The sequence below is a fragment of the Callospermophilus lateralis genome, chromosome 18 (genome assembly GCF_048772815.1).
Source record: "Callospermophilus lateralis isolate mCalLat2 chromosome 18, mCalLat2.hap1, whole genome shotgun sequence".
Taxonomy (NCBI): Eukaryota; Metazoa; Chordata; class Mammalia; order Rodentia; family Sciuridae; genus Callospermophilus; species Callospermophilus lateralis.
In genome coordinates this window covers 9,500,032-9,526,413 of record NC_135322.1, presented here as the reverse complement: position 1 = coordinate 9,526,413, position 26,382 = coordinate 9,500,032, and the positions used below count along the sequence as shown (strand labels likewise).

General features: G+C 41.7%; 1 protein-coding gene across 1 annotated transcript in view; it reads left to right on the top strand.

Moving 5' to 3' along the window:
• Arhgap35 (Rho GTPase activating protein 35) overlaps nt 1–26,382 on the top strand; it is a 119,771-nt gene that overhangs the window by 44,293 nt on the left and 49,096 nt on the right. The window contains exons 2-3 of the mRNA XM_076837902.2: nt 2,319–6,195; nt 18,804–18,948. Coding sequence (XP_076694017.1) covers nt 2,512–6,195; nt 18,804–18,948 — 3,829 coding nt within the window. The 5' untranslated portion in view covers nt 2,319–2,511. The remainder of the gene's footprint in view (nt 1–2,318; nt 6,196–18,803; nt 18,949–26,382) is intronic.

Sequence of the window (26,382 nt, the reverse complement as noted above, 5' to 3'; positions counted from 1 at the left end):
GTGTCTTACAGAGCCTCCAGCTCACATAGCCCAGGAACCTTTCCTGCTATAGGGAGGCCGGTGGGCTACTGGGAGGGGAGAGTAATGCACTAGGCATATATCCTGATGGAGCTGTTTACAGTATGAACTTCAGCACCCACTAATCCTGGGATCATGGAGGCATTTTTGGGTCCTAGGAAACGTGTGCTATCTTCCGAATGTTACCACTTCTCACCCTGGGTGTTTTGTAGAGGTGTTAAAAAAGAAAACAGCCTCTTACCTTCCAGCAGAGGCACTCTGGTAGGGAGCCAGTGTCTTGGTTAAACAAATCACAAACAGTTCTAGATGACTGGTGACAAGTTCTAAAAAGCACATGGATGTTTGCACTATGTTTTATGACAGCATATTTTCTTGACAAAGAATAGAAAATATGCCTGAGATATATTCCTCTCTGAAGTAGTTAACTTGTGGCATCAAATTTGAAACTGTTAGGATCTTTGTTTTTTTCTAATCTAAGTAGCTCTGTAAAACTCAAAAATAGAGGGAGTTACTGTTTTAAAGAATTCCTTTCTTCTCTGTTGTAACTCTTCAGTTAAAAAGGATTAGTAATGGAAAATTATTAGAATGCATATTTAGATTTTGCTAATGCAGTATCTCAGTTACACACTGTGAATACCAGTTCCCATCAATTTTAAACTCTTAAGAGATGGTGAAGTCTTGGGCATGCACTTTCTTTTTTCTCTTTGTGGCTTTCACATCATTAAATTTAGTGACTCAGCTAATTTTTTTTTTTTCTTACTCACCTCTTAGAAAATTGTATGTGACCAGGTACTTACAGTTATTTCCTTTAAACCAAGTGTTTGAGATGTCTTTAGATTTATAGCAGCCTTTGTTTACAGTGTAATTCAGTCCTGTTGAGGAACTAGTAAAACTGCATTATCCAGACATCAAAGCTAAGATGAGTGTACTTATTATACCAAGAAACTTATTAGGTTTCTAACAAGTGGAAAGTTACCAGAGGTCCAAATATTAACCACTTTCATGCCAGCTAATTCTCATTGGGATTGGGTGGGGGTTAGTTGTCTTTGTAATTCTCTGCTATATTGTCTACAGTTAACTGTTGCTTTCTTTTCTTTAGCATCTTTCAGATAATTGAGATTATCATGCCATTAAAAAATTATAACTAAACAAGATGTTGAATAATGCATTTTGGTTCATATCAAAATCAAGCCAATATTTTTGTTGGAAGGAATAAACTGTTAGACCTACTTTACAGAGAATAATTGAGTCATAAGACAAGGGATGATTTGCTAGCCACATGCAGCAGTCACTTCAGTTAGACTGGTATTGCCAAATTGTGTTTCAAGAATGGCCAACCAGGTGGCCTTTTGAGGCCTGCCAGACCCTGGAGTGAGGAATTGATAGAGATGGGCTCTGTTGAATCCTCCTACTCAAGATTCTGTCAAACTTAAGTGTCATTATATGTTGAAGCAGAATTGTACACTTACATTATAGGGTAATTTGGAGAAGCACTTTGATTTTGTACAGATCTTTCCTGTTCAGGAAATATATACATTTACCTACTTCAGAGATGTATATAAACTGCATTAAACAGTCACAAACATCTTATGTTTTTTTCATGTAAGCAGTCGCCTAGGGAAATGGAGGGATGGGAAAGGTTTCTCTCTTTTTTCCTTGAATGTTCCACTTGTTTCTACTGAAGTATGGAACTTGGCTTCTTTAGCAGCATGTCATTATTTGACATTCAAATTGTTCCAGACCTAGCCATTGGGAGCCACTCTGATGACACCCATGTCCTTGCAAGATGCCCCATCAGTTTTATTTGGACAAGATATTTCTGGCTGATCTTGTACCCAACCTGTCCTAGCCCTGGAAGCAGTCATTCTCTCAAGGAGCCCTCACAATCTTTCTTCAGCATTTAGTACAATCTTTCTTCAGCATTTATATTATTTTTATATAATATAAAAAATATTTATATTTTCCTGTCTTAGTCTAGATTCTACTTCTTTGAGAGTGCATAGATGTCAGTCTTATTCGCCAATATCTTCGCTTGGCATAAGGCCTAGCACATAAGGCATTTATTGAGTTAAAAAATGTTGTTATGGGGCCGGGCTGTAGTTCAGTGGTAGAGCGCTTTCCTTGCAAGCATGAGGCACTGGGTTCGATCCTTAGCACCACGTAAAAATAAATTAATAAAATAAAGATATTGTGTCTATCTACAACTAAAAAAATATTTTAAAAAAATTTGTTATGGTTCAGTGATTAAAACTGGGTTTCAAAATGATGCTGATGGCTTTTCTTTGTTTTCCTTCATTTAGGAAGAAATGTTGGCTATTTGGCGATGAGAAGTTGTGAAAACTGACCTCATAGTGGTACACAAGCACTATGGGACCTGGCAGTCGTGCTTATTGGGCAGCCATTCTCCACTGGTAATGTTGAGAAGCCCTCCACTCTACTGGAAAACACTAATCTGATCTTGGAAGTGGCTGGTTGTGGCAGGATGTGTCGACGATGATGATGGCAAGAAAGCAAGATGTCCGCATTCCCACCTACAACATCAGTGTGGTGGGATTGTCCGGGACCGAGAAGGAGAAAGGCCAGTGTGGCATTGGGAAGTCTTGTCTCTGTAACCGCTTTGTGCGCCCAAGTGCTGATGAGTTTCACTTGGACCATACCTCTGTCCTCAGCACCAGTGACTTTGGCGGTCGAGTGGTTAATAATGACCACTTTCTCTACTGGGGAGAAGTTGGCCGCTCCCTGGAGGATTGTGTGGAATGTAAGATGCACATTGTGGAGCAGACTGAATTTATTGATGATCAGACTTTTCAACCTCATCGAAGCACGGCCCTGCAGCCCTACATCAAGAGAGCTGCTGCAACCAAGCTTGCATCAGCTGAAAAACTCATGTACTTTTGCACTGACCAGCTGGGGCTGGAACAGGACTTTGAGCAGAAACAAATGCCAGATGGAAAGCTGCTGGTGGATGGTTTTCTTCTTGGTATTGATGTTAGCAGGGGCATGAATAGGAACTTTGATGACCAGCTCAAGTTTGTCTCTAATCTCTACAATCAGCTTGCAAAAACAAAAAAGCCCATCGTGGTGGTCCTGACCAAGTGTGACGAGGGTGTTGAGCGGTACATTAGAGATGCACATACTTTTGCCTTAAGCAAAAAGAACCTTCAGGTTGTAGAGACCTCAGCAAGATCCAATGTAAATGTGGATTTGGCTTTCAGCACCTTAGTGCAACTCATTGATAAAAGTCGGGGGAAAACAAAAATTATTCCTTATTTTGAAGCTCTAAAACAACAAAGCCAGCAGATAGCTACAGCAAAAGACAAATATGAGTGGCTGGTGAGTCGCATTGTGAAAAATCACAATGAGAATTGGTTGAGTGTCAGCCGAAAGATGCAGGCCTCCCCAGAGTACCAGGACTATGTCTACCTGGAAGGGACTCAGAAGGCCAAGAAGCTGTTTCTACAGCACATCCACCGCCTCAAGCATGAGCACATTGAGCGCAGGAGAAAGCTGTACCTAGCTGCCCTGCCATTAGCTTTTGAAGCTCTTATTCCTAATTTAGATGAAATAGACCACCTAAGCTGCATAAAAGCCAAAAAACTATTAGAGACTAAGCCAGAATTCTTGAAGTGGTTTGTTGTGCTTGAAGAGACACCATGGGATGCCACCAGCCACATCGACAACATGGAAAATGAACGGATTCCCTTTGACTTAATGGATACTGTCCCTGCCGAGCAGCTCTACGAGGCCCACTTAGAGAAGCTGAGGAATGAGAGGAGGAGAGCTGAGATGAGAAGGGCATTCAAGGAAAACCTGGAGACCTCGCCTTTCATAACTCCCGGAAAACCTTGGGAAGAGGCCCGTAGTTTTATTATGAATGAAGATTTCTATCAGTGGCTGGAAGAATCTGTATACATGGATATTTATGGCAAACATCAAAAGCAGATTATAGACAAAGCAAAGGAAGAATTTCAGGAGTTACTTTTGGAATATTCAGAATTGTTTTATGAGCTGGAGCTGGATGCTAAGCCCAGCAAGGAAAAGATGGGTGTCATTCAGGATGTCCTGGGGGAAGAACAGCGATTTAAAGCACTACAAAAGCTCCAGGCAGAGCGGGATGCCCTCATTCTGAAGCACATTCACTTTGTGTACCACCCAACAAAAGAGACCTGCCCCAGCTGCCCAGCATGTGTGGATGCTAAGATTGAGCACTTGATTAGTTCTCGGTTTATCCGACCATCTGACCGGAATCAGAAAAATTCACTTTCTGACCCCAACATTGATAGGATCAACTTGGTTATCTTGGGTAAAGATGGCCTCGCCCGAGAGTTGGCCAATGAGATTCGAGCTCTTTGTACTAATGATGACAAGTATGTGATAGATGGTAAAATGTATGAACTTTCCCTGAGGCCAATAGAGGGGAATGTCAGGCTTCCTGTGAACTCTTTCCAGACACCAACCTTTCAGCCCCACGGCTGTCTCTGCCTTTACAATTCAAAGGAATCACTATCTTACGTAGTAGAGAGTATAGAAAAAAGCAGAGAGTCCACACTGGGCCGGAGGGATAATCATTTAGTCCACCTCCCCCTGACATTAATTTTGGTTAACAAGAGAGGAGATACCAGTGGAGAGACCCTTCATAGCTTAATACAACAAGGTCAGCAAATTGCTAGCAAACTTCAGTGTGTCTTTCTAGACCCAGCTTCTGCTGGCATCGGTTATGGACGGAACATTAACGAGAAGCAAATCAGTCAAGTTTTAAAGGGACTGCTAGACTCAAAGCGAAACTTAAACCTGGTCAGTTCTACTGCTAGCATCAAAGATTTGGCCGATGTCGATCTGCGAATTGTTATGTGTCTGATGTGTGGGGATCCTTTTAGTGCGGACGATATACTCTTTCCTGTCCTTCAGTCCCAAACCTGTAAGTCTTCCCATTGTGGGAGCAACAACTCTGTTTTACTTGAACTTCCAATTGGATTACACAAAAAGCGCATTGAACTGTCTATTCTCTCATACCATTCCTCGTTTAGCATCAGAAAGAGCCGGTTGGTTCATGGGTACATTGTTTTTTATTCAGCCAAACGCAAGGCCTCCTTGGCTATGTTATGTGCCTTTCTTTGTGAAGTGCAGGATATTATCCCTATCCAGCTTGTAGCACTCACTGATGGCGCCATAGACGTCCTTGACAATGACTTAAGTCGGGAACAGCTGACAGAGGGGGAGGAGATCGCTCAAGAGATTGATGGAAGGTTCACAAGTATCCCCTGTAGTCAACCCCAGCACAAACTTGAGATCTTTCACCCATTTTTTAAAGATGTGGTGGAGAAAAAGAACATAATTGAGGCCACTCATATGTACGATAATGCTGCTGAGGCCTGTAGCACCACTGAGGAGGTCTTTAACTCCCCCCGGGCCGGCTCACCACTCTGCAACTCAAACCTGCAGGATTCAGAAGAGGATATTGAGCCCCCATCTTACACCCTGTTCCGAGAAGATACATCACTGCCCTCTCTGTCCAAAGACCATTCCAAACTTTCTATGGAACTGGAGGGAAATGACGGGCTGTCTTTCATCATGAGCAATTTTGAGAGTAAACTGAACAACAAAGTACCTCCACCAGTCAAACCAAAGCCCCCTGTCCATTTTGAAATCACGAAGGGAGATCTGTCTTATTTAGACCAAGGCCATAGGGATGGACAGAGGAAGTCTGTGTCCTCTAGTCCCTGGCTGCCTCAGGATGGCTTTGATCCTTCTGACTATGCTGAACCCATGGATGCTGTGGTGAAGCCGAGGAATGAAGAAGAAAATATATACTCTGTGCCCCATGATAGCACCCAAGGCAAAATCATCACCATTCGGAACATCAACAAAGCCCAATCCAATGGCAGTGGCAATGGTTCCGACAGTGAGATGGACACCAGTTCTCTAGAGCGAGGCCGCAAGGTATCCATCGTGAGCAAGCCTGTGCTGTACAGGACGAGATGCACCCGGCTGGGGCGGTTTGCTAGTTATCGAACCAGTTTTAGCGTGGGGAGTGATGATGAGCTGGGGCCCATTCGGAAGAAAGAGGAGGATCAGGCATCCCAGGGCTATAAAGGGGACAATGCTGTCATTCCATATGAAACCGATGAAGACCCGAGGAGGAGGAATATCCTTCGCAGTCTAAGGAGGAACACTAAGGTAAGATGCCAGTTTAGAATGAATCATAGCTGTTGATTTGTGCGCTGGCTCAGGGAGAGTTGATTGATAATGATGACTTTTCAAGGACAACTTATTCTGGTTAAAAAAAAAATTTCTTGTGTGTGAGAAAGAGATTTTTATCTTTGACCTTGCTTTGAAGAGTTAACAGTATTTCAGATCACTACTACGGGCTGCTTGCAAGTAGTTAGGACTTTAAATAGGTAGCCTGAGTTGTCTTTTATGTAAAACAGTAATTACCAAAATGAGCAAATGGTGCAGAACTCATTTGTGTCCTGCGAAGTGGTCAAGCCAGTGAAGATATACTTGCTCTTTGACACTTCAGCATCAGATTGTAGACTTAACATGCCTCAGTCTCTTACTGTTAAATATAAATATTATTCATACATTTCTTAAATGCTCTTTCCCTTGCTGATCCACAAAAGTTGCTATATTTTAGATTAATGAGAAATTAGATGCTTATTTGTACTCATAAAGCAGTGAACAGCTTTCAGTACATAAATGGAAAAGAGTCTTGCCGCTGAGAGTTAGAAAGTAGTCTCATATTTTGTGAAATTGAAATGCTGTCTAGTTCTATTTATTGTCTCCTTCAGCAAGTTGCTGCTATCAGTGAGAGCCTCTTTTTTTTTCTTTTTTTCTTTTTTTGGTACCATGGATTGAACCCAGGAGCACTTTACTATTGAATCACATCCCCAGCCCTTTTCTATATATTATATTTTATTTATACTCATCACTTTTGATGTTTGCGATAAATATCTACGTATGCAACTCAACTCTCACTGAGTTACTTAGTGCCTTGCTAAGTTGCTGAGGCTGGTTTTCAACTCAGGATCCTCATGCCTCAGCCTCTCTGGCTGCTAGGATTACAGGTGTGTGCCACCATGCCTGGCAAGAGAACTTTATATTTTACATAGGGACCACAGTCGGGCAGGGAGGGAAATGGGAAGGGATTAACAGATAACAGTATGCAACATGTATGCCAGGCCTGCTTTGCCAGATGTAGAGGCAGTGACCCCAGTACAGCAGCAGATGAAGTAGAATTTTTTGCACAGAATTGTAGTTTGCAGGGCAAAAATTTGTAAGTGGTACCCTGTCCCCAACTTAGTCTTTTTAGAGTAGCAGGACATACCCTGTCTTTCCAGAGAAAGACATCTTGATGAGAGACCACAACAGTAATACAACAACTCTTGATACACAAAATGGTTTCTCTACATCAAAAGTTTTTGCTGTTCTCCTTCCTGTGAAACAGTAGAGAACAAAGTCACTAGTCTGGAGGTATTACAGGGACCTGTAGAAAGCAAAATTGCCAGAAACTTTTGTGCTGTTACAAGACATACCGAATCAGAAGGCTCTAGAGTCCAGTCTGTCTCGAGAGCTGACAGTTCTCTTGTAACATATAACATGGAGGCTAGTTCAGCAGTAGTTTGTGCCTTCAGAGATGGAGGGATGTGTTTCCGTTGCCTCCCGAGGAAATTGCATCCACCTCATGTTCCTTCATTGTGTGCACAGTGTTCCCCAGTCACCATTAACCAGGATCTTCCAGAGTTTTCTTACCTGTGCAGTGTCAGAAAGGGCAGGGGGCAGTGTGATGTGTTCTGCCTCCCTCATCCACCACTAAATGATAATAGATATCAATACATTCTTCTGTTTTTCCTCCATGTGGAGTCCTTCAGTTGATCTGCCTTTCCTATTTTATTCTCCAAAGGTTGGTAGGAGGCAGACACATTAAAAGCGTCCTTACTCAGGAAGCCAGAAAAACAGCCTGCCAGTATTTCCCAAAGCTCCCGTTTAATGATCTGGAATCCAAACATTTTGGCTTTCTTTTCCTCCTCCACTCCCAGTGATGCCTGTTGCCAGGAGAGCCTATCTGAATGTGACATTCTTCTAAATTTGTGGGGATGTTTGCACACCTGGGAATTAGGAAGGTGGCATAATAGCGTACTGAATTATGATTTTTTCTGACTTCTGGCGACATTTTTAATACTGCAAATGATGCTTTTAAAATGCATTCTGAAACAAGCTATGCTTTCAAGAGCTCTCACTCTGCTGCAGGTTCAGCAGGAACAGCTGGCCTCAGAGCTGCAGAGATGGCTGTGTTCTTGCTGGTGGCCAAGCTCTTCACCTGGAACCACCTCACTCAGGGCTGCCAGGTCCCCATGCAAGGAGCCAAGATTGCTGGCCCATCTTTAGTGATGTGGACCATGTCTCTTTGAGTCAAATAAAAACAATTCCTCTGGCTGAAGAGTAATTGCATGCCAGAAGTCAGTTTAGGAATATCCTTTGGAAAGAGTAAATGAAAGGTGAAATTGTCTTTTCCTGCAGTGGAGAAATGATCTTTTGGACTGAGCATGGCTGTTTTGTCAGCCTAGTGCAGAGAGGAAGAAAGCCTTTTCTACCAGAGCAAATCTCCTATCAAAATTGCTGCCATTAAGAATGCAAACTGGGGACTGGGGTTGTGGCTCAGTGGTAGAGTACTTGCCTAGCACATGTTAGACACTGGGTTCAATCTCTAGCACCACATTTATTTAATTGATTTTTTTTTTAATTTTAATTTTTTTTTTTGTAGTTGTAGATAGACAGAATGCCTTTATCTTGTTTAATTTTTTTTCAAGCCCAGTTCCTCACACATGCTAGGAAAGTGCTCTACTGCTGAGCTACAGCCCTAGCCCCTCTAGCACCACATTTAAAAAAAATAGTAATAATGCAGATTGATGGGTTGGTCTTGTAGCACAGTGGTAGAGTGCTTGCCTAGCATGTGTGAGGCATTGGGTTCGATTCTTAGTACCACATATGCTGACCATAAATAAAAAAAGGTCCATCGACAACTAAAAAAATATTTTAAAAAAAATGCAGATTGACACTTGTTTTACTGGAAAAGCAAAATATCATCAAGTCAAAGAAGGCCAAGCCAGCCCCTCTGTTGGGGATTTGGCCTTTGATTTTTATTGGCATGACAAAGCAGCATGACATTTATTTGAAGTGAGGGGAAAGCCAGGCACTCAAACTTTAGTTGGTCGTGGAAAACACCTCAGTCCCTCCTCCATGCCAAATACTCGTGTGGAATGGCCCAGCTCCTTCTTGCCCAGGTATCAGCACCCAGTTGGGGTAGCAAAACTCACACAATTACTGAAAATGGGTCTTCTGCCCAGGAAATGCTGGGTGTGGGCAGAGAGCCCACAGTAGGGCTTGGGGATGTTTAGGTAGAATGGGGTATAGTGATTAGCAGCTGAGGCTCTGGGAATCAGGGGGCCTCTGGGTCAGATCTCACCTCCCCTGCTTCCTCCCTTGGGCTTTGAACACATGAGTCACTTCTCCATACCCTGCTGTAAAAGAGGGAGCACCTTCCTCTTAGGTTGGGAGGAATGGACACTGGGCAGACCAGGGAAGCCTTAGCGGCTGGTGTATAACGAGACTGAAGCATTGGCACGGGTTGAGTGGAGACCTGAAAGTGAAATAGGCATGTCATACTCAGAAAAAGGAGACAGCTGGTCTGGCCTAGCTGACCAACACCATGCCTCTTCTCTGTGTAAATTTTAACCCTTGTGTTACTTGTCTGCTATCTTGGTGCTTTCCCTGGCAACAGCCCTAGTGAAAAAAACTCTGTCCTGGGTGCCAGTGCACCAATGGGGGGAGAAAGAAAAGTTACCCAGTGCCCTTGGCTAATTTGCTAGATTAGTTCTTCGCTGTGAAACTGGAGTCAGAGTGAGGGACGAGCTTTCATCTCTCCTAATGAAAGTGCAGACTGTAAAGCTGACTCTCCTTCTGGGTCCTTTTCCCAGAGGAACCATTCAGCAACCCACCCTCAGTGGGAGCCTTCCGCACTCCGCTGAATGAAATTGAAACTCTGTGATTGCACTTCAGCGAGGTTCGTGAATAGAGCTTTGTCTAAAGCTTTGGTGCTGCACATGGTCTCTGTCTCCCAGTGCCATGCGTTTGCAAAGACGAGATTGGGATCGACGGCTCTTATTTTAAAGCCAAGAAATAAGCTGGGGAGCCTTGCTCCACAAATGTCCTGAATTTGATGTGTTTGACCACGATATAAAGAGAGGACGTTATTGGCTGTTTACCCTTTTATCTGATGTGTTCTTATTTTTGTGTAAAAAGAAAAAAAGACAAAAAAGAATGATAAAGAAAATCTTTCACTCACTGTAGCTGCCACATGACAAGACAACCTATTGAAAAGCTAACCAATTCAATCACGCATTGTTTGGTCTATAAGGCACCAAGTAACCAGTTTGACAGTTTGTGGGGCCCCCCCACCCCCCCAGTGAATTGGCTTATTTCATTGGATTCAGTGAATTGGCTGGTTGTTGTGGCTTTGTGTGGACACAGCTCTCATTCTGTGAAGCCTAGAGCAGAGTTAAAGTTTCTAGTGTGAATAAAAACCAGCTGGAGAAGTGGACCGCTTGCTCCCCTGGGAGGGATGTTGATTTGACAGACAAGTTGAATGCTATGAGATCTGAGTTCTTTGTAACCTGCTCAGGAAAGACTCAGCGTGTGCTTCAGAAAAGGCTAGCCCTACTCAGTGAGATGGTGGTGGTTCTGCTTGGGGTTTTTTTGGTGGTACTGGGGATTGAACTGAGGGAGCTCTACCACTGAGCTTCATTTCCAGTCTTTTTTTCAATTTTATTTTGGAACAGGGTCTCCCTATGTTGCCCAGGCTGGCCTTGAATTTATAATCCTCTTGCCTCAACTTCCCAAGTGGCTGGGATTACAGGTGTGTGCCACCATGCCTGGCCATCAGAGCTGAGGTATTTGAACCCAGTCTTCTGATTTCTACTCCCATTGGGTTTTTAGAGTTGAATCCACAAGCTACTGATATTCAATGGTGGGGTGCACATATGTAGACCACTCAATCAGTCCATTCAATTTGTTCATTCAAACAAAGGACCTTGGTTATCCATAAACAAAGTCCATTTCCCCACACTGTTCCCTAAGAATGTCATGATGCTATGTTTGTTTCTGGTATTAGAGTCTAGTTGATTAGAAAACAATAATGGCAAGGAGACCCTGAAATAGCCACTGGAACTTTGAGAAATTGTTTCAAACTGGTGTCACTGGGTTCTCAGTTTATTTTAAGCTTGAAGAATTTCTGTATTGTCTTTTGGTGATAAAAATAGACTGTCTTTTAATTATCTGCAGTAGGTTTCAGCACACCTGTGCTTAAAATAAGTAAATCAATAAAATAGGCTACCCAAATCTGTTTTTCAAAGAACAGAGTATGGCTGTGCTGCTTCTCTGAGCTAACTTGTTCTCTAGACTTGGTGATGCTGAAATACCTTTGCAGCAACCCAGATAATTTCTACTTTAGTCAGAAATCACCTCTGTTTCCAAAAGGAAGGACTTGCACATGAATCCATCCAGTGTTCAGGAAGAGGCAAGCAGATAAAGAAGGGGCCACAGCACTGGGAAGTGCAGCATCAACGTGCATAGAATTCCAGGCAGGGCATTGAACGCGTCCGGATCTTGCAGGCCCTCCTCCCTGCTTAGTCCCTCATTGCACTGGCTATGAATTGAGTGAGTCACTGAGAGCAACAGGAATGGACCAGGTTTGCCAGACTTCGTGCCCTTCTAGAGCAGAAAGCTATGATCTCTATTTGGGGTCTGTGATGGATGACTGGCCTTCCTTTTTTTCCCCATCATTCAGGAAGGCTGAATGGTAGGAAGGCCAGGACTTTATGCTCCTTCCTGTTCATTCCTAAAAACGCTCTCAACTACTAACTGCCAGCTTAAAGGAGATCAAATCTGAACATTTGTCCTTAAAGAATAGACTTCACCAGCAAGAATTAGTCTGCCCACAAGTTTTATCTTAAACTTGAGCTTGGATTTATTCTGAGCCAGAAGTTGGAGGACATTTGGGGCATAAATGAGTAACAAGAATTTCCTTTTGAAAAAGAGAGATAGGGGCTGGGACTCAGTGGTATCGCACTTGTCTAGTATGTGTGAGGGACTGGGTTCGATTCTCAGCAACACTTGTAAATTAAAAAAAAAAAAGAAGAAGAAGAAGAAGGTCTATCAACAACTAAAAATTAAAATAAAAATTAAAAAAAAGAAAAAGATAATTGCTGATCAGAGATGCAGTGTTGATTATAGAATGTGAAGGAAACTTGAGTAATATCATTTACAGAATCTTTCAGTTTTTCTAAGACTCCTGCCTTTACAGTTAATCCAGAGTGTGTCACCACCACCCTGACCATGTGTGTGACCCTCTGGCACTCTACTTCTATTGGTTTTTCTCTTTCTCCCTTTCAGATGATATCATCTCTTTTCCACACTGTGTTCTGTATATTGTATTCTGCCTTTAAAAAAAAAAAAAAAAAAGCCTGCATTCTTGGTATTGGGGAGTGAATGCAGGGACATTTTACAACTGAGCTACATTCTCAGCCCTTTTTATTTTTTATTTTGAGGCAAGGACTTGCGAAGTATCTGAGGCTGGCCTTGAACTTACAATCTTCCTGCCTCAGCATCTCCATGAAGAGCTGGGATGGCTGGTGTGCACCACTGTGCTGGATTCTGTTTGTTTGTTTTTAATTTTTATTATTATTATTATTATTATTATTTTTAGTTATAGGTGGACACAATATCTTTGCTTTATTTTTATGTGGTGCTGAGGATCGAACCCAGTGCCTCATGCATGCAAGGCAAGCACTCTTCCTCTGAGCCACAACCCCAGCCCCTGGATTCTGTTTTTTGTTGTCTTTTTTTTTTTTTTTTTTTTTTTCCCTTCAGTTGTAGGTGGACACTGAATCTTTATTTATTTTTATGTGGTGCTGAAGTTTGAACCCAGTGCCTCACACATGCCATGCAAGCACTTTACCTCTGAGCCACAACTCCAGCCCCTTTTTATTGTTTTGTTACCAGCATTTAAAAGGCTATGCTAAGGACAGACATGGTGATGCATGCTTGTAATCCCAGCAGCACCTGTAATTTCAGCAGCTGGGGAGGCTGAGGCAGGAGGATCACAAGTTCAAAGCCAGCCTCAGCAACTTAGCGAGACCCTAAGCAACTTAGCAGGTCCTATCTCAAAATAATAAATAAAAACAGCTGGGAATGTGGCTCAGTGGTTAAGTGCAGCTGGGTTTAATGCCTGGTAGCCTATGCTAGTTGGTACACAACTCATATTATCTGACCCAAAAGTCTGGATAGGTGCTTAGACATGTATAAGAGTATTTATGGAGAGCAGAAGAAAATATTTGAAGCTGACAATTTGGGATCATTGAGGAGCTATGCCTGCTGTTCCCACAGAAGATAGACTATTCTTATCCAGAGAGGGTGGCTGGCTTCTTTACTGGAGCCTTGAAACTGCCTGTGTTGTTGACAGTCCTCCCGGCCTTTTGGCTTTGTCACTCAGTTCTTACTTATGGATGTCCAGGTCAGTTGTTGTTGGGGCTGCATTTTTTTTTTTTTTTTTTTTAAACCAGTCAGAGTGTAAGTTCATCAAGGGTGGGAGGCAACTTTGGTCCTGGTATTAGCTCTGCTGCCACTTCGCTATGTGAGCTTGAATAATTTATTAAAAAAGAAAAATACCAAGATTCTTATCCTCTAGGAACTTAGATCAGTAGAAAAATAGTTGTGTGTGTGTACATAAATGACTGTACCTTATTCAGTGCCTCTAGAATGACAGATGGAATTAACCATTTCATCTGGTTTTTAAAAAGGGGTTTTGATAAACAGTACTGTCCATGTGTGAACAAGGGCCCTTAGCCTTGTGTTAGTGAGAGCAGATCACACAAGGAGAAGAAATCTGCATTCAGGCAGTCCTCACCCGAATGTGGAAACAGGGAAGGAATATTGATCGGGTGCATTATTGGGAACTGTTCAGCATGTTTGTTGAGATCCCACTGCACATCAAGCCCTAAATCCGAATCATCTTCCATGCTCAAGGAAGCACTCCTTCTCCAGGCTCTTCCTTATTCCATGGCTGGCATTCTACCCTTTATCTTGCCCTGGTGTGTTTGGAGGGGCTGTGGGGTAGATTTACACCCCATAGGGAACAGAGGCAGGTGACAAATGTAGCTTCCTACTCTGCCACAGTCTTTGAGTTTTGCCTTTTTGCCCTGTTTCTAAAAAGCCAAGAGGCCATTGGCCGATTCCAATCATTTCTTCCTCCAAATGCAGCACTGGCATAAACCATTGTTTATAAACTTTGACCTAAGATTAGTTTCAAGACTTAGAAGTAGGCTTTTTTTTTTAATTTTCAAAAAATATTTTTTAATTATCAGTGGACTTTATTTTATTTATTTATATGTGGTGCTGAGAAGTCAAGATGAAAGTGAGTCAGGCTGATCCAGCCCCCCGTCTGCAGTGGCATTTCATTGTGGAGGGAGGAGCGTGGGCCTTCAGTCATGGATGACAGCACCCTGCACACTGGGCTGGAATCTCTCCCAGCCTCCCTTCTGAACTGTGCATCTCCCCTTACCTTTCAGGGTGATGGTGAGGTTGACATGACTGTGCAGGGCACTCAATACTCATCTGGGTCACTTCCATTTTTTACCCACTTGTGTTCTACACTTTGAGGCACAGATGTGTAGATGGGTCTCAGAGGTTGGCTTCCTAGAATCTTTTTCAGTTTAACCTATTGAGTGTCCCCCAAAGAAGATGAATGTTGAGTGGTGTCACTTTATCTTCTCTAAGCACCTGCTGCTGAGAGTGCTTCCCATGACTCTTTAACAAGGGACACATGTCTGACTGGGAGCAGGAGACTTCTGGCAGACCACTCAAGAATAGCATTTCCAGCTGAAGTGTGCCCAATAATCTTTCAGATGCCTGAAGTGTCAGTTGCTGTATCTGCAGTTTGGCTCGGCACACTACAAACTCCTGATTTCCTTACTAGGCAGGTTTAGAATTGAACAAGAACTCATTACTTAATTTTGGGACTCCCTAAAGAGTCTGCAGTTATCTTAAGGATGTATTTCACATTTGATAAACCAAAGTTTGTTTAACTCTTTCTTAAAAGGTCAGGGGTGGAAAAAATCCATGTCCTTCAGCAGAAGGAGGTTGATGCTATTTCAGAGCTTGGTCTCCATTTCCACATGCACGAATGGAGGATTGAACTAGCTGTTGGACTTTTTGAGGTGAAAGAGATCAGAGCAACTGTCTAATTTAGCCTTCTATCTCTCTTATCTCTCTCAACAAAACCCTTTGGAAGCCATTTGGACATATTTGTCATAGTGCCTCTCCATTCTTTCCTTTTCTAGCTTACAGGACTTTGACATGGAGGATATTATTGCCATGAGAAGTTCATATGTGAGAGGATATTATTGCCATGAGAAGTTCTCCAGATACTCAAGTGTTCAGTTATCCCAAGAACTTCCACCAGAAGGCTGTACACTGCAGTGACTGAAAGCATGGGTTTTACAGTCATACTGACTTGATGGAAAAGTTACTGGATTTCCTAGGAACATTCAATGGGGTTCTTAACATCCACACCCACAGATCAATTGTGAACCTGAGTGAAGGAATGCATGTAAAAGAACTTTAGGTCTGCTGCATAAAAGTATTTAATTGACTTGGAGCTGAATTTTTTAGCCAACTCTCATTAATACAACATACCTGCATCATCTTGTTTGGTCCTGAGAAGGTGAAAAAATATGAGAAAACTTGGCTGGCTTCTAGAACTGTCTAGGAGACTTTCTGATTAGGAGGCACTTCCTCACAGATTCCCTTAGTTCCATTTTTTCCCCTTTTATACCAGTTTACTTGGAAGTCAGTTTTACTGAAGAACAATGCTGTTTGGTTTAGTTTTGACAGGGAAATTTGGCAGGATTAATGGAAGAACACTGTTTAAACACAGATGGTTGCCTTTGGTTATTCATGCTCTAGAGCTAACCTTTTAAATGTTAGGGTCGTTTTTCAGTGAGAGGATTACTTGATGCATCTGGTTGCAATAATGTGTAACAACAGAAGGACTCAGTTCTTTATAAGAACTCTTGTTTATTAGATGATCACTGTGTACAAGGTGCTGAGCCACTTCCATACCTCATATCATTTAACCCTCATGACTGCCCTGTGACCAAGCCTCACTTCACAAAGGTGGATATGGCACATTATTTGACCCAGTTCATAGAACTTGTTAGAATTCTTACTCAGGTCTGTTAGACTTCAAAGCTTAAGTTTTTCATTTTCTTGTCTTTCTATCTATTTGCTTGCTTGCTTGTTTGTTTGTTTGTTTGTTTGGAATACCTTTTTGTAAGTTGCTGAGTTGCTGAGGCTGGCCTTGAACTTGTGATCTTCCAGCCTCAGTCTCCCAAGTGGCTGGGATTATTGGTGTGCACCACCAAACCTGAATCAAAGCTTAAATTCTTTTTTAAAAATACATTTATTTATTTATTTATTTATGGTGCTGAGGATCAAACCCAGGGCTTTTGAGCCACAACCCCAGCCCCCAAAGCTTAAATTCTTTATGTTGTGCTTTATACAAGTAGAATAGGCTAGACAGTCTAGATTGGATAAATTATCTTCTGTAAAGATAGATCATATATCACTAACTTTCTTTTGCTTAATTCTTTGGTAAAAATCAGAGCCTGTTTGATTTAAGCACCACATCACAATTTTTGGCCAGCAGTGCACATATCATAATGGGAAGGGCCAGACCTTGTGGCTAGTGTAGTTCTCCAGGACTCCAGTGTTCTCTATGTTGAACCACTCAGCCGAGCGTGGGAAGATGGGCTTCTCTTTGCCTTTAGTTTATTCTCTGAACTATTACCAACCAGCAGGCCAGAAATGGTCTTTTTTTTTTTTTTTTTCTTTTTGTACTGGGGATCGAATCCAGGGACATTTTTACCACTGAGCTATGTCCCCAGCCCATTTTCTTTTTTATTTTGAGTCAGGGTCTCACTAAGTTACTGAGTCTGGCTTGAACTTGCAATCCTCCTGCCGTGGCCGCTGAGTCACTGGGATTGTAGTGTGCACCACCACGCCTGGTGTGTTCTCCTCTTTGCTACTCATTTGCACAGGATATTCTCAAAGAATCTCAGACTAAGTTGGGCATGGTGGTGCACGCCTGTAATCCAAGATACTCAGGAAACCGAGGCAGAAGGATTGCAAATTGCCTGTCTCAAATTTTTTAAAACTTGGGTTAGGAATGTGGCTTAATGGAGAGTACTTCCCTAGCATACATGAGTCCCTGGATTTGATGCCCAACACTGGGGAAAAATAATTTTTAAAATTAAATTTAAAAAAATATCCACCTTATACTCAGTGGTAAAGCACCTCTGGGTTTAATGCCCAGTACTTGGCAGGGGCCAGTGGTGATGGGGAAGAATCTCAGACTAAACAGGAAGTGACTTGTTCCCTTATAAAGGGTACTAAAAGGAATGAGAATGGGCAGGAGAAGGAAAGGGAAAGGTCAGCTGATGACCTGGCAGTTAGTTGTCTCCTCCAGGGGGGTTTATGTAAAATCCCCAACTAGGTTTATAGCCTGTTTACATTTCTAAGTAAATCTGCCCTTCTATATTGATCTCATAAACTTGGAAATGAAACCAAATTGCTGAAGACACACCTGGATGTGTTTATCTTGATCCTATTTGGTTACTCTCCTCTTTTTAGTAGATATTTTAACAATAGGTCAAGTACATTTCTATGGCTTTAGAAAAGTTACCATTTGTGTATAGCAGGGTCCCATCCTCATGTGAGCTTTAAAATGAAAGGGTTGAATAATTTTTGGAACAGAATATTTCAGTATTAACTTGAACAGACCTTTCTGGGTTTGAGTCCCAAGCACTGCCACTTACTCTTTATGTTATTTAGACACCTGAAACATTTCCTTTGTAAAACAGAATCTTGTGAAGTTTAAAAATAAAATTTGGAACTTGCGTGGTACATAGTAAGTTCTCAAATAGTTGGTTTTGCTGCTGCTACTGTTACTACTTCATAAGGAAGATGACTTTGGGAAAGAACAGACAAAAAAAAACGATAAAGTAAAGTAATTCTATTAGTTGGCTTTACCATTTTCTTATGTGGAAACCACTGGGAATTCACCCTAATCTAAAGTATTAGTGTGCATTTTGTCCTTTTTTCTTTTTCTTTTTCTTTTTCTTTTTTTTTTTGGTACTTGGTACTCAAAAGATAGGATATTTGCACAGGATATTCTCAAAGAATATTATTTTGGGGTGTAATTCTCAAAGAATTCTTATTTGGGGGTGTAAGCCCTAGCAGAGTGTACGTTATGTGTCTTTTCTGAAAAGAAGAAATTATTATTTCTCTGATCTAGCTTTTATCTTTTGAAGGTTTTAGCCATTTCTGAGTACATAACAACTTTATCCATGTGGACTATTTGGAAAACTTCCTGTTTACTCCAGTGCATCCCTGATAAAGGATGTGGATAGTCATCTTTTGTTATTTTATTAAATAAACTTGGCCTGCTTCTTATAAACATCTTTGTTCTAATAAAGTGGTCTCAACACTCAAGGTGTGATTATATGGCAACTTTCTGGCACCTTGTCTGGTATTAGTGAGGTGAGCAAGTGGGTCCTTTTATCTTACTTGCAATCTTTCCATCAGTTTCTACCCCACTGTGCATTCCTCTCTAGAAGCCTTACTGATATATGACAATACTCACTTTATTTTTGTGCTTCCTTTTTCTTTGACAGAAACCAAAGCCCAAACCTCGACCGTCTATCACAAAGGCAACCTGGGAGAGTAACTACTTTGGGGTGCCCTTAACAACTGTCGTAACTCCAGAGAAGCCAATCCCCATTTTTATTGAAAGGTGCATTGAGTACATTGAAGCTACAGGTGAGTCTGACCTTGCAGCATACAAGACCTTTCACTGTCTACAGGAAATTTTCTGAAAGCTGGGCCTTCTGGAGTTTCTGGAAGCTGTGATAAAATTTTGTGTGAAATGCTTCAGGAGAAAGAGCCCAGCATTCTGACAGCTGTCAAACTGTGGGTCTTCCATTTTCATGCAGCTGCGAAGCTGTTGTGTGTTCAGTGTTTGGCAGCTGTTTTGTCTTCAGGACTGCAATGTGATGGGGTAGGTCTCTCCTCTGGCCAACTTTGCACCCAGCCAGAGTATATAGCACTGCTGTCACTTGCCTGCCTGTGTCCCCTGTAGATCTGAAAGCTCCTTCAGGGCAAGGAAAGGGTCATATTTATCATCATATTCTCCATGTTATACTGGACACATCATACATTTGGTTCATGCATCATTGTAAATATTACAACCTTTGGCATTGTTGAATAAGTGTCTGAAAATCGTGTATCAATAGGATGTTTTTTTCAGAAGAAAACAGAATGCTTGGATAACTTGTGCTCATGTTGCTGAATTTCAGCCACATTGACAACTTGGAGTTATCACAAATGCAGACTGTCTTAAAATTTTCTTCAATGTCTTTGAAATGACTAGATTTTACTTGTGTTAAAACAATTTGTTTAGAGCGCCCATGTCTCTTTGACCTCGATTTTTCATACCACTTGTTCCCTGAGTTTCTGCTGGCTCCTTTTGCTGGTGTGGGTTCCTGAGCATCAATATTTGAGCTTTAGGGGTGGCACATGCTTATAATACCAGTGACTTAGGAGGCTGAGGCAGGAGGATTGCAAGTTCAAAGCCAGCCTTAGCAACTTGTAAGGCCCTGTCTTAAAATAAAAGATGAAAAAGGCTGGGATGTGGCTCAGTGGTTAAGTAATCCTAGGTTCAAAAGTTTAAACTAAAAAAATACAAGTTTATATTAATTTGAAACGGGTAAGTACTTTTCTTTCAATGTTCTTTCTAATGCCAATGTTTTCTGTAATGATATAAAGTATCATGTGGTATAGATAGCCCACCAGCCTCTGCCAATCTCTTCAGCAGCAGCCTGTGAAGCTGAAGTGACAGTGTTAATATTTGCTTAGGAAGTGCTAAATCAGGGAAGATAGTTTTCAAGTTGAAGTTCACCAAAGACTTTGTGGTTGTTTCCTGGATTTTCTATGTGACAGGCACCTAGGGTTGATAAGCATGCTAGGTTAACAAGCAGATCTGTGGCCTCGCTTAGTCCATTCTGTATCCAAAACCTTCTCAGTGTCCATCCCTTGACGCTGGTTTCATATCAGTTTTTTCCTGGCACCTTCCACTCAGACAAGGAGAAAATCTTCAGAAAGCAAATTTGAGTGGTTGAAGCCACTCCTGTTGAGCTGCACTTCAGAGATTGGGTCATTTTCATGGCGGGAGGTGAGACACCTTTTTCCCCTTAACTTTTTTATTTTGAAATACTTGATAACTGTACAGATTGTAAGTTATAACTCCCAACTTGACTAAATGTTAATTTGATCACATTTGCTATGTCATCCTTTCTGTGTATCTCTTTTTTTTTTTATGGTTCTCTCTATAAAATGTTTGAAAGTCACAGATATGATGCACCTTGTTTTCTAAATACTTGAGTGATTATTCCTGAAAATATTCTCTTATACAATTACCAAGCAATTATCAAAATTAGGTTGTTAATTCAGTACTAATCTTGTTTGTGATCTTTAGATATTTTCATTTCATTAGTAATGTCTTTCATAGCAGCATACAAAAATTATTTTGCTTCAAGACCTAATCCTGACCCTCATGTTACATGTAGTTGTTAAATCTCTTTAGTCTCTGATCTGGAGCAGTTTGTTAATTTTAAAGAATTCTGGTCAATTTTTTGGTATATGTCCTTCAACTTGGCTGTTGTTTTCTTTCCTTTGGGTGTTTTCTCATGATTAAATTTGGTTTTGTGCTTTGGGCAGGAACAGCAGGTAGCGGTGCTGGGTCCTTCTCAGTGCATCACATCAGGAGGTATGTGATGTTGTTTTTCCTATCCCTGAAGCTGTTCACTTTGATCAGTTGAGGAAGGTGGTGGCTGCCAGGCTGCTACACTGGATAACTGCTGATTTCCCCTTTGACCCAAAGAGTAATTAGTAGGGAGCTGCTTAGAGACTGTATAAGTAGTAGGTCTCTCCTAATACTTTCACCCACTAGTTCGATTTGCTCTTTTTTGAGGGGACAGGAGGTGCTGGGAATGGATCCCAGGGCCTCCCACATGCTAGGCAAGCACTCTGCTACTAAGCTACACCCCCAGCCCTGACCCACTAGTTTGAGCATCCAGCCATGACTTGCCTGGTACAGTGATCACTAGAGTTTATTCTAAATTCCTGCATTGATTAGTAGTATTCTGTCAAGAGCTCATACTTCTCACTGGGAGCCTCTGAGCCTCCTTAAGTAGCTTGTGGCAGTGGCATGAGGTGCTGTGCTCCCCACTTGCCCTCTAGCTGAGTGTACTGGTAGGTTGACCTGCCTTGCCTGTCCGGCTTCTCCAACTTTCAACTCAGCATGATTAGATCTGTGCATCCTCTGATGAGGTGACACCTCTCCCTGCTATTCTAGTTGTGAATCCTTTTAGCTCTAAAGACCTGTTCACCCTGCCCTCCCCCTCCTCTAGCCACCCACCAAGCTATTCCTCTTAAAGCCCAACTAGGCTGGGTGTGGTAGTACAGCAACTCAGGAGGCTAAGGCAGGGGGATTGTAAGTTTAAGGCCAGCCTCAGCAACTTATTGAGGCTCTAAGCAACGTAGTGTCTCAAAATAAAAAAGGACTGGGGATGTGGCTTAGTGATTAAGTGACCCTTGGTTCAATCCCCGGTACAAAAAAAAAAGCCCAGCTGGATTGTTTCACTGCCCCAGAATGCTAGGAGCATCAAGGTCATCTCAGATTCATCTGATCAAGCCCCAAGTATGTCACATCTACTTTTCATCTCTTGACTTTTCCCCTCTACTTTATTTCTGCTGTCCTATCATTACTCCCTTAGTCCATTCTCTTCTGGAAAACTGCTTCATGTTCCCTGGTTGTCTGCCAGGTGCATATCATGCTCCTGACCCCTCCAGCCCACTCCATAACTATTATGCCTACATTTTACATAAGACATTGTTTTGTGGTCATATTCCTCAGTTGTTAAATACTTTGTGAAAACATATTCTCCTCCACTTGAACCCAGGGGCACTCTGCCAGTCCTTCTTATTTTTTTTATGTTGAGACAGGGTCTTGCAGTTGCCCAGGCTGTCCTTGAACTTGCCATCCTCTTGCCTTAGCCTCCCAAGTAACTAGGAGTACATATGTGGACCACTGCTCCCAGGCAAGCATGACTTTTTTTAAAAAATATTTTTTAGTTATAGATGGTACAATATTTTTGTTTATTCGTTTTTATGTGGTGCTAAGGATCAAACCCAGTGCCTCACAGTGAACCCAGTGCCACTGAGCCCCAGCCCCAGCCCAAGCATGACATTTTTGAACAAAATTATTTACTATAATTGGCAAACAAAAATTAAATATGTTCATCTCCTACAGCTTCTTTGAAAATATGGAAAACCTGACTGCCTTATGCATTGCTGTGTAATGTTGCATAAGTGACCACAGCACAAGAAGTGGGGTGTAACTAAGTGGTAGAGTGCTTGCCTAGCACGCAGGAGGCCTTGGGTTCCATTGCCATTACTGCCCCAACAAGAATGACAATTGCACAGATTGTTTAACCATGTAGCATTTTCTCCTGATGTGCTTAAAATTAAGAAGCAGAATAGCTAAGAGGCCTTTTGAAGTAGTAACAGTGTCCGATTTACAGTCCAGCTGAGTTAGAATCTTTGCTCTGTCATCTGTTCATCTGTGGAACAAGGTGACAACAGGCCTTGCATCTTAGTGGGCCATGAGGGCTTGGAGAGACCCATACACAGGAAACATGTCATGGTACTTGGTCCACAGAAGTGCTCTTAGAGAGCTGGTTATCACTGTTAGCTTCACCAGCTGTATTCTTGGTCTCCCTTCCCTTCATTTGAACATCTGACATTACCTTTAAGTGTGAACACTCATGACTGTTTTCTTTTTCCCCAAACTTTTCAATTCAAGGTAGCTCCTACTAAAAAATTGTTGTACAAGGGTCATCTGGTATTCAGGTGGTTAACATTTCTCCACATCTGTCCTTTTCTCCCTTTAATTTTTATTGTTGTTAAACCTTTAAGGGCTGGAGTTGTGGCTCAGCAGTAGAGCGCTCATCTAGCACGTGCAAGGCCCTGGGTTCAATCCTCAGCACCACATAAAAATAAAATGTATTGTGTCCAACTACAATTAAAATAAAAAACTTTAAAGCAAAATGCAGATGCCATGTCACCTCACTATCAAAATCCTCAGCATGTGTCACTAAGCTTAAAAGACCCTCCTCTCTAACATTATCACTTAAAAACTTTTTTTTAAGTTTGTTGATAGACTCTTCTTATAAGAATCGAACCCAGTGCATCATGCATGCTAGGCAAGCTGAGCCATAACCCCATTAACATAACATAAGCCCTAACATTAACACTTTTAAGATTGTTATCCCTGGACTTGGGGTGTGGCTGAGTGGTCGAGAACTTGCCTAGTATACACAATGCCCTGGTTCTATCCATAGCATTCCCCCTCCTCCAAAAAGTGTGTACTCACATATATATGTGTTAGTGTGTATGTGTGAATTCGCCTTGATTTAGTAGTTCATTGCATATATGTAATCCATGCTTAAATTTGCTCATTTGACTTAAATCTGTCTGGCATGGCCAAGTTGTTCATTTCAGGATCTAATCAATATTCATAATGTATCTTGTGTCCTTTCAGTCTAGAATAGTCCTCTCTGCCTTAAAAAATATAAATATATATATGAATGATTGTGATTCAGTGGCAGAGGACTTGCCTTGCACATGTGAGGCACTGGGTTCGATCTTCAGCACCACAAAAAAAATAAATAAATAAAAAATAAAGGTATTGTGTCCATCTAAAACTTTAAAAAAAATCTTTTTTTTTTTTTTTTTTTTAATATTATGAAGACCTTTTCTGAAGAATCTAGACAAGTTGTCTTGTAGAGTATAATCTTCCTTTATTGTAATGTGTTGTCTGAATCTGTCTATCATCCTCAGACCCCTCTAACACCACCCATGGCTACCTCAGAATGTGCCCCAGTTGACCCCCAAGGTACAGTGGACACAGGACTACTGTCTTCCTCTCCAGACAGGATGCCTGTGTGATTTGGGCACAGGGGACTTTGTAGATGGTATTTGGCGATTTAATGAATTATGTGCTGGTGCTTTCCTCAGTGCTAACTGGCTTATAGCTGACTTATACTTGACTTTTCTTAGGGAAAGCAGGCCTCTTGTTCATCTTTTCCCCCTCACTGCTGGTAGAATTGCCATCTGACTGCACAGTTTCACATTGAGAGTTCAGGCAGGCACGTCTGCCCAATTGGAGATGACATTCCCAGTGAACCTTGTTTATCAGGCCTTTTCCAAGCAGTCCAGAGTCAGAAGTTATCATGTCTCTGTTTTTGTGTCTGTCTCCTACATCTTGGCACTTGAACGCTTGTCCTGGCAAATATAGCATTGCATCAGCCTTTTTGAGGGCAGGAGTAAGAGATTACACTCCTACTGTTAGTAGTGGAAAGAACACTGGAACCTCAGGGCCTCAGATGTTGCCATCCACCTCTCAGCACAGCCAGTGGAAGTATAGGAAACTGGGGAAAGAAATCTCACAGTGGAGAGGAAGGTGGCTTAACCATTTACAAATTAGGATGACTTGAGCCATACCATCACTTTATAAACATTAGTTTCTGATTGTACAGGTTTTTAATTTTTTTTATTATTTACACATGACAGAACAATGATCTTGACAATTCATACATTTGAATCAAATGGGGTATAATTTTTTATTCTGATTGTACAGGTTTTTACATTTTTTTATTAGTTCACATGACAGTACAATGATCTTGACAATTCATATATTTGACAAACATTAGTTTCTAATTACAAGACTAATATACTCATTATAAAGCAAATTAACCATTATAGGTATGTATAACAGAAAGTGAGCATGGCTTAGAATTCCAGTCTCCAGATGTGATCTCCATTAATAATTGGATTATGCTTTCAGCCATTACTAGTCCTCCAGAAGGTTTGAAAGGATGAGATCATGTCCATACCATTCTGTAGTTTGTTTTTGTTTATCTGTTTTTAGACAGGGTCTCACTAAGTTGCCCATGCTGGCCTTAAACTTGAAGTCTTCTTGCCTCAGCCTCCTTGGTCTCTGGGATTACAGGCATGTGCCCAGCTATTTGTTTTAACTTAACATTATATACCTTGAACAGCATCTTCTTAACTCTATCTCCAGGTAAACTGAGTTATAGATTGGGAGGGAAGGGACGCAAACCCAAGCACATGCTCTATCACTGAGCCACACTCTGAACCCTGTGCTATGTTTTGATTAAAGAAGGCAGCAGGAGTTAGTATCAGAAGGAAGTCTTGGGAGTGTAGGGAAAGAAGCTTTGTTTGCAGAGGGGGCATGTGGCAGATTCCTGCAACTTCTATGCCCCTCCCACTCACACTAAAAGGAAAGCACAAGAAAAAAGATCTTGGCTTTCTCATTTTAAAATATACCGCTCCTGCTGGGTATGGTAATGCACACCCATAGTCCCAGCAACTTGGGAGGCCAAGGCAGGAGAACTCAGCAACTTAGGGAGACCCTATCTCAAAGAAAAAGGGATAGGGATGGGATATAGCTCAGTGGTTTAACACCAATCCCCAGTACTGAAGAAAATTCTCTCTCTCTCTCTCTCTCTCTCTCTCTCTCTCTCTCTCTCTTTTTTTTTTTTTTTTTTGCCACTCCTGGTATTTTTAACCCAGGGCCTAGTTGAGGCTCTTCCCCTTTACTTTTTTCCTTCTCAAGTTAGTTCATAACATTGTGGGTATAGATTGGTTCTGGCTTGCACCTGTCTTTTTCCTTGAGCTTTGTGACAAATTCATTTGCCCCTGTTTCATATTTCCTGAAATAGGAATATGTTTGAGCAGTCTCCACTAGGTAGAATAGCTTTCAGATTGATCTGCAGATGGTTTTAGGCCAGCCCAGGTCTGGGGACAGCCTCTGTGCTTGCTGTGCTAATAGGATATAGGGTATTAGATTTTCACTCTCTCAGCTCCGGTTACATAGAAAGGTTAAAAGAGGGCATGTCACTACCACAGCTGCTCCAGGACCTCCATGAGAGCAGTGTCAGGGTAGGGGAAGCCTGGGAGTAAGACTTTTTATTTTTCTCTCTCAGAAAAAAATCTTTTTTCCCTTTTCTTTCCATTTTCATCTATATGGGAAAATTGGTTGAAGCCATAGAATCATTGAGTCCTTTTAGAGAAGTATGACTTCTAAGTATCAGAACATTGGCCAAGATAATG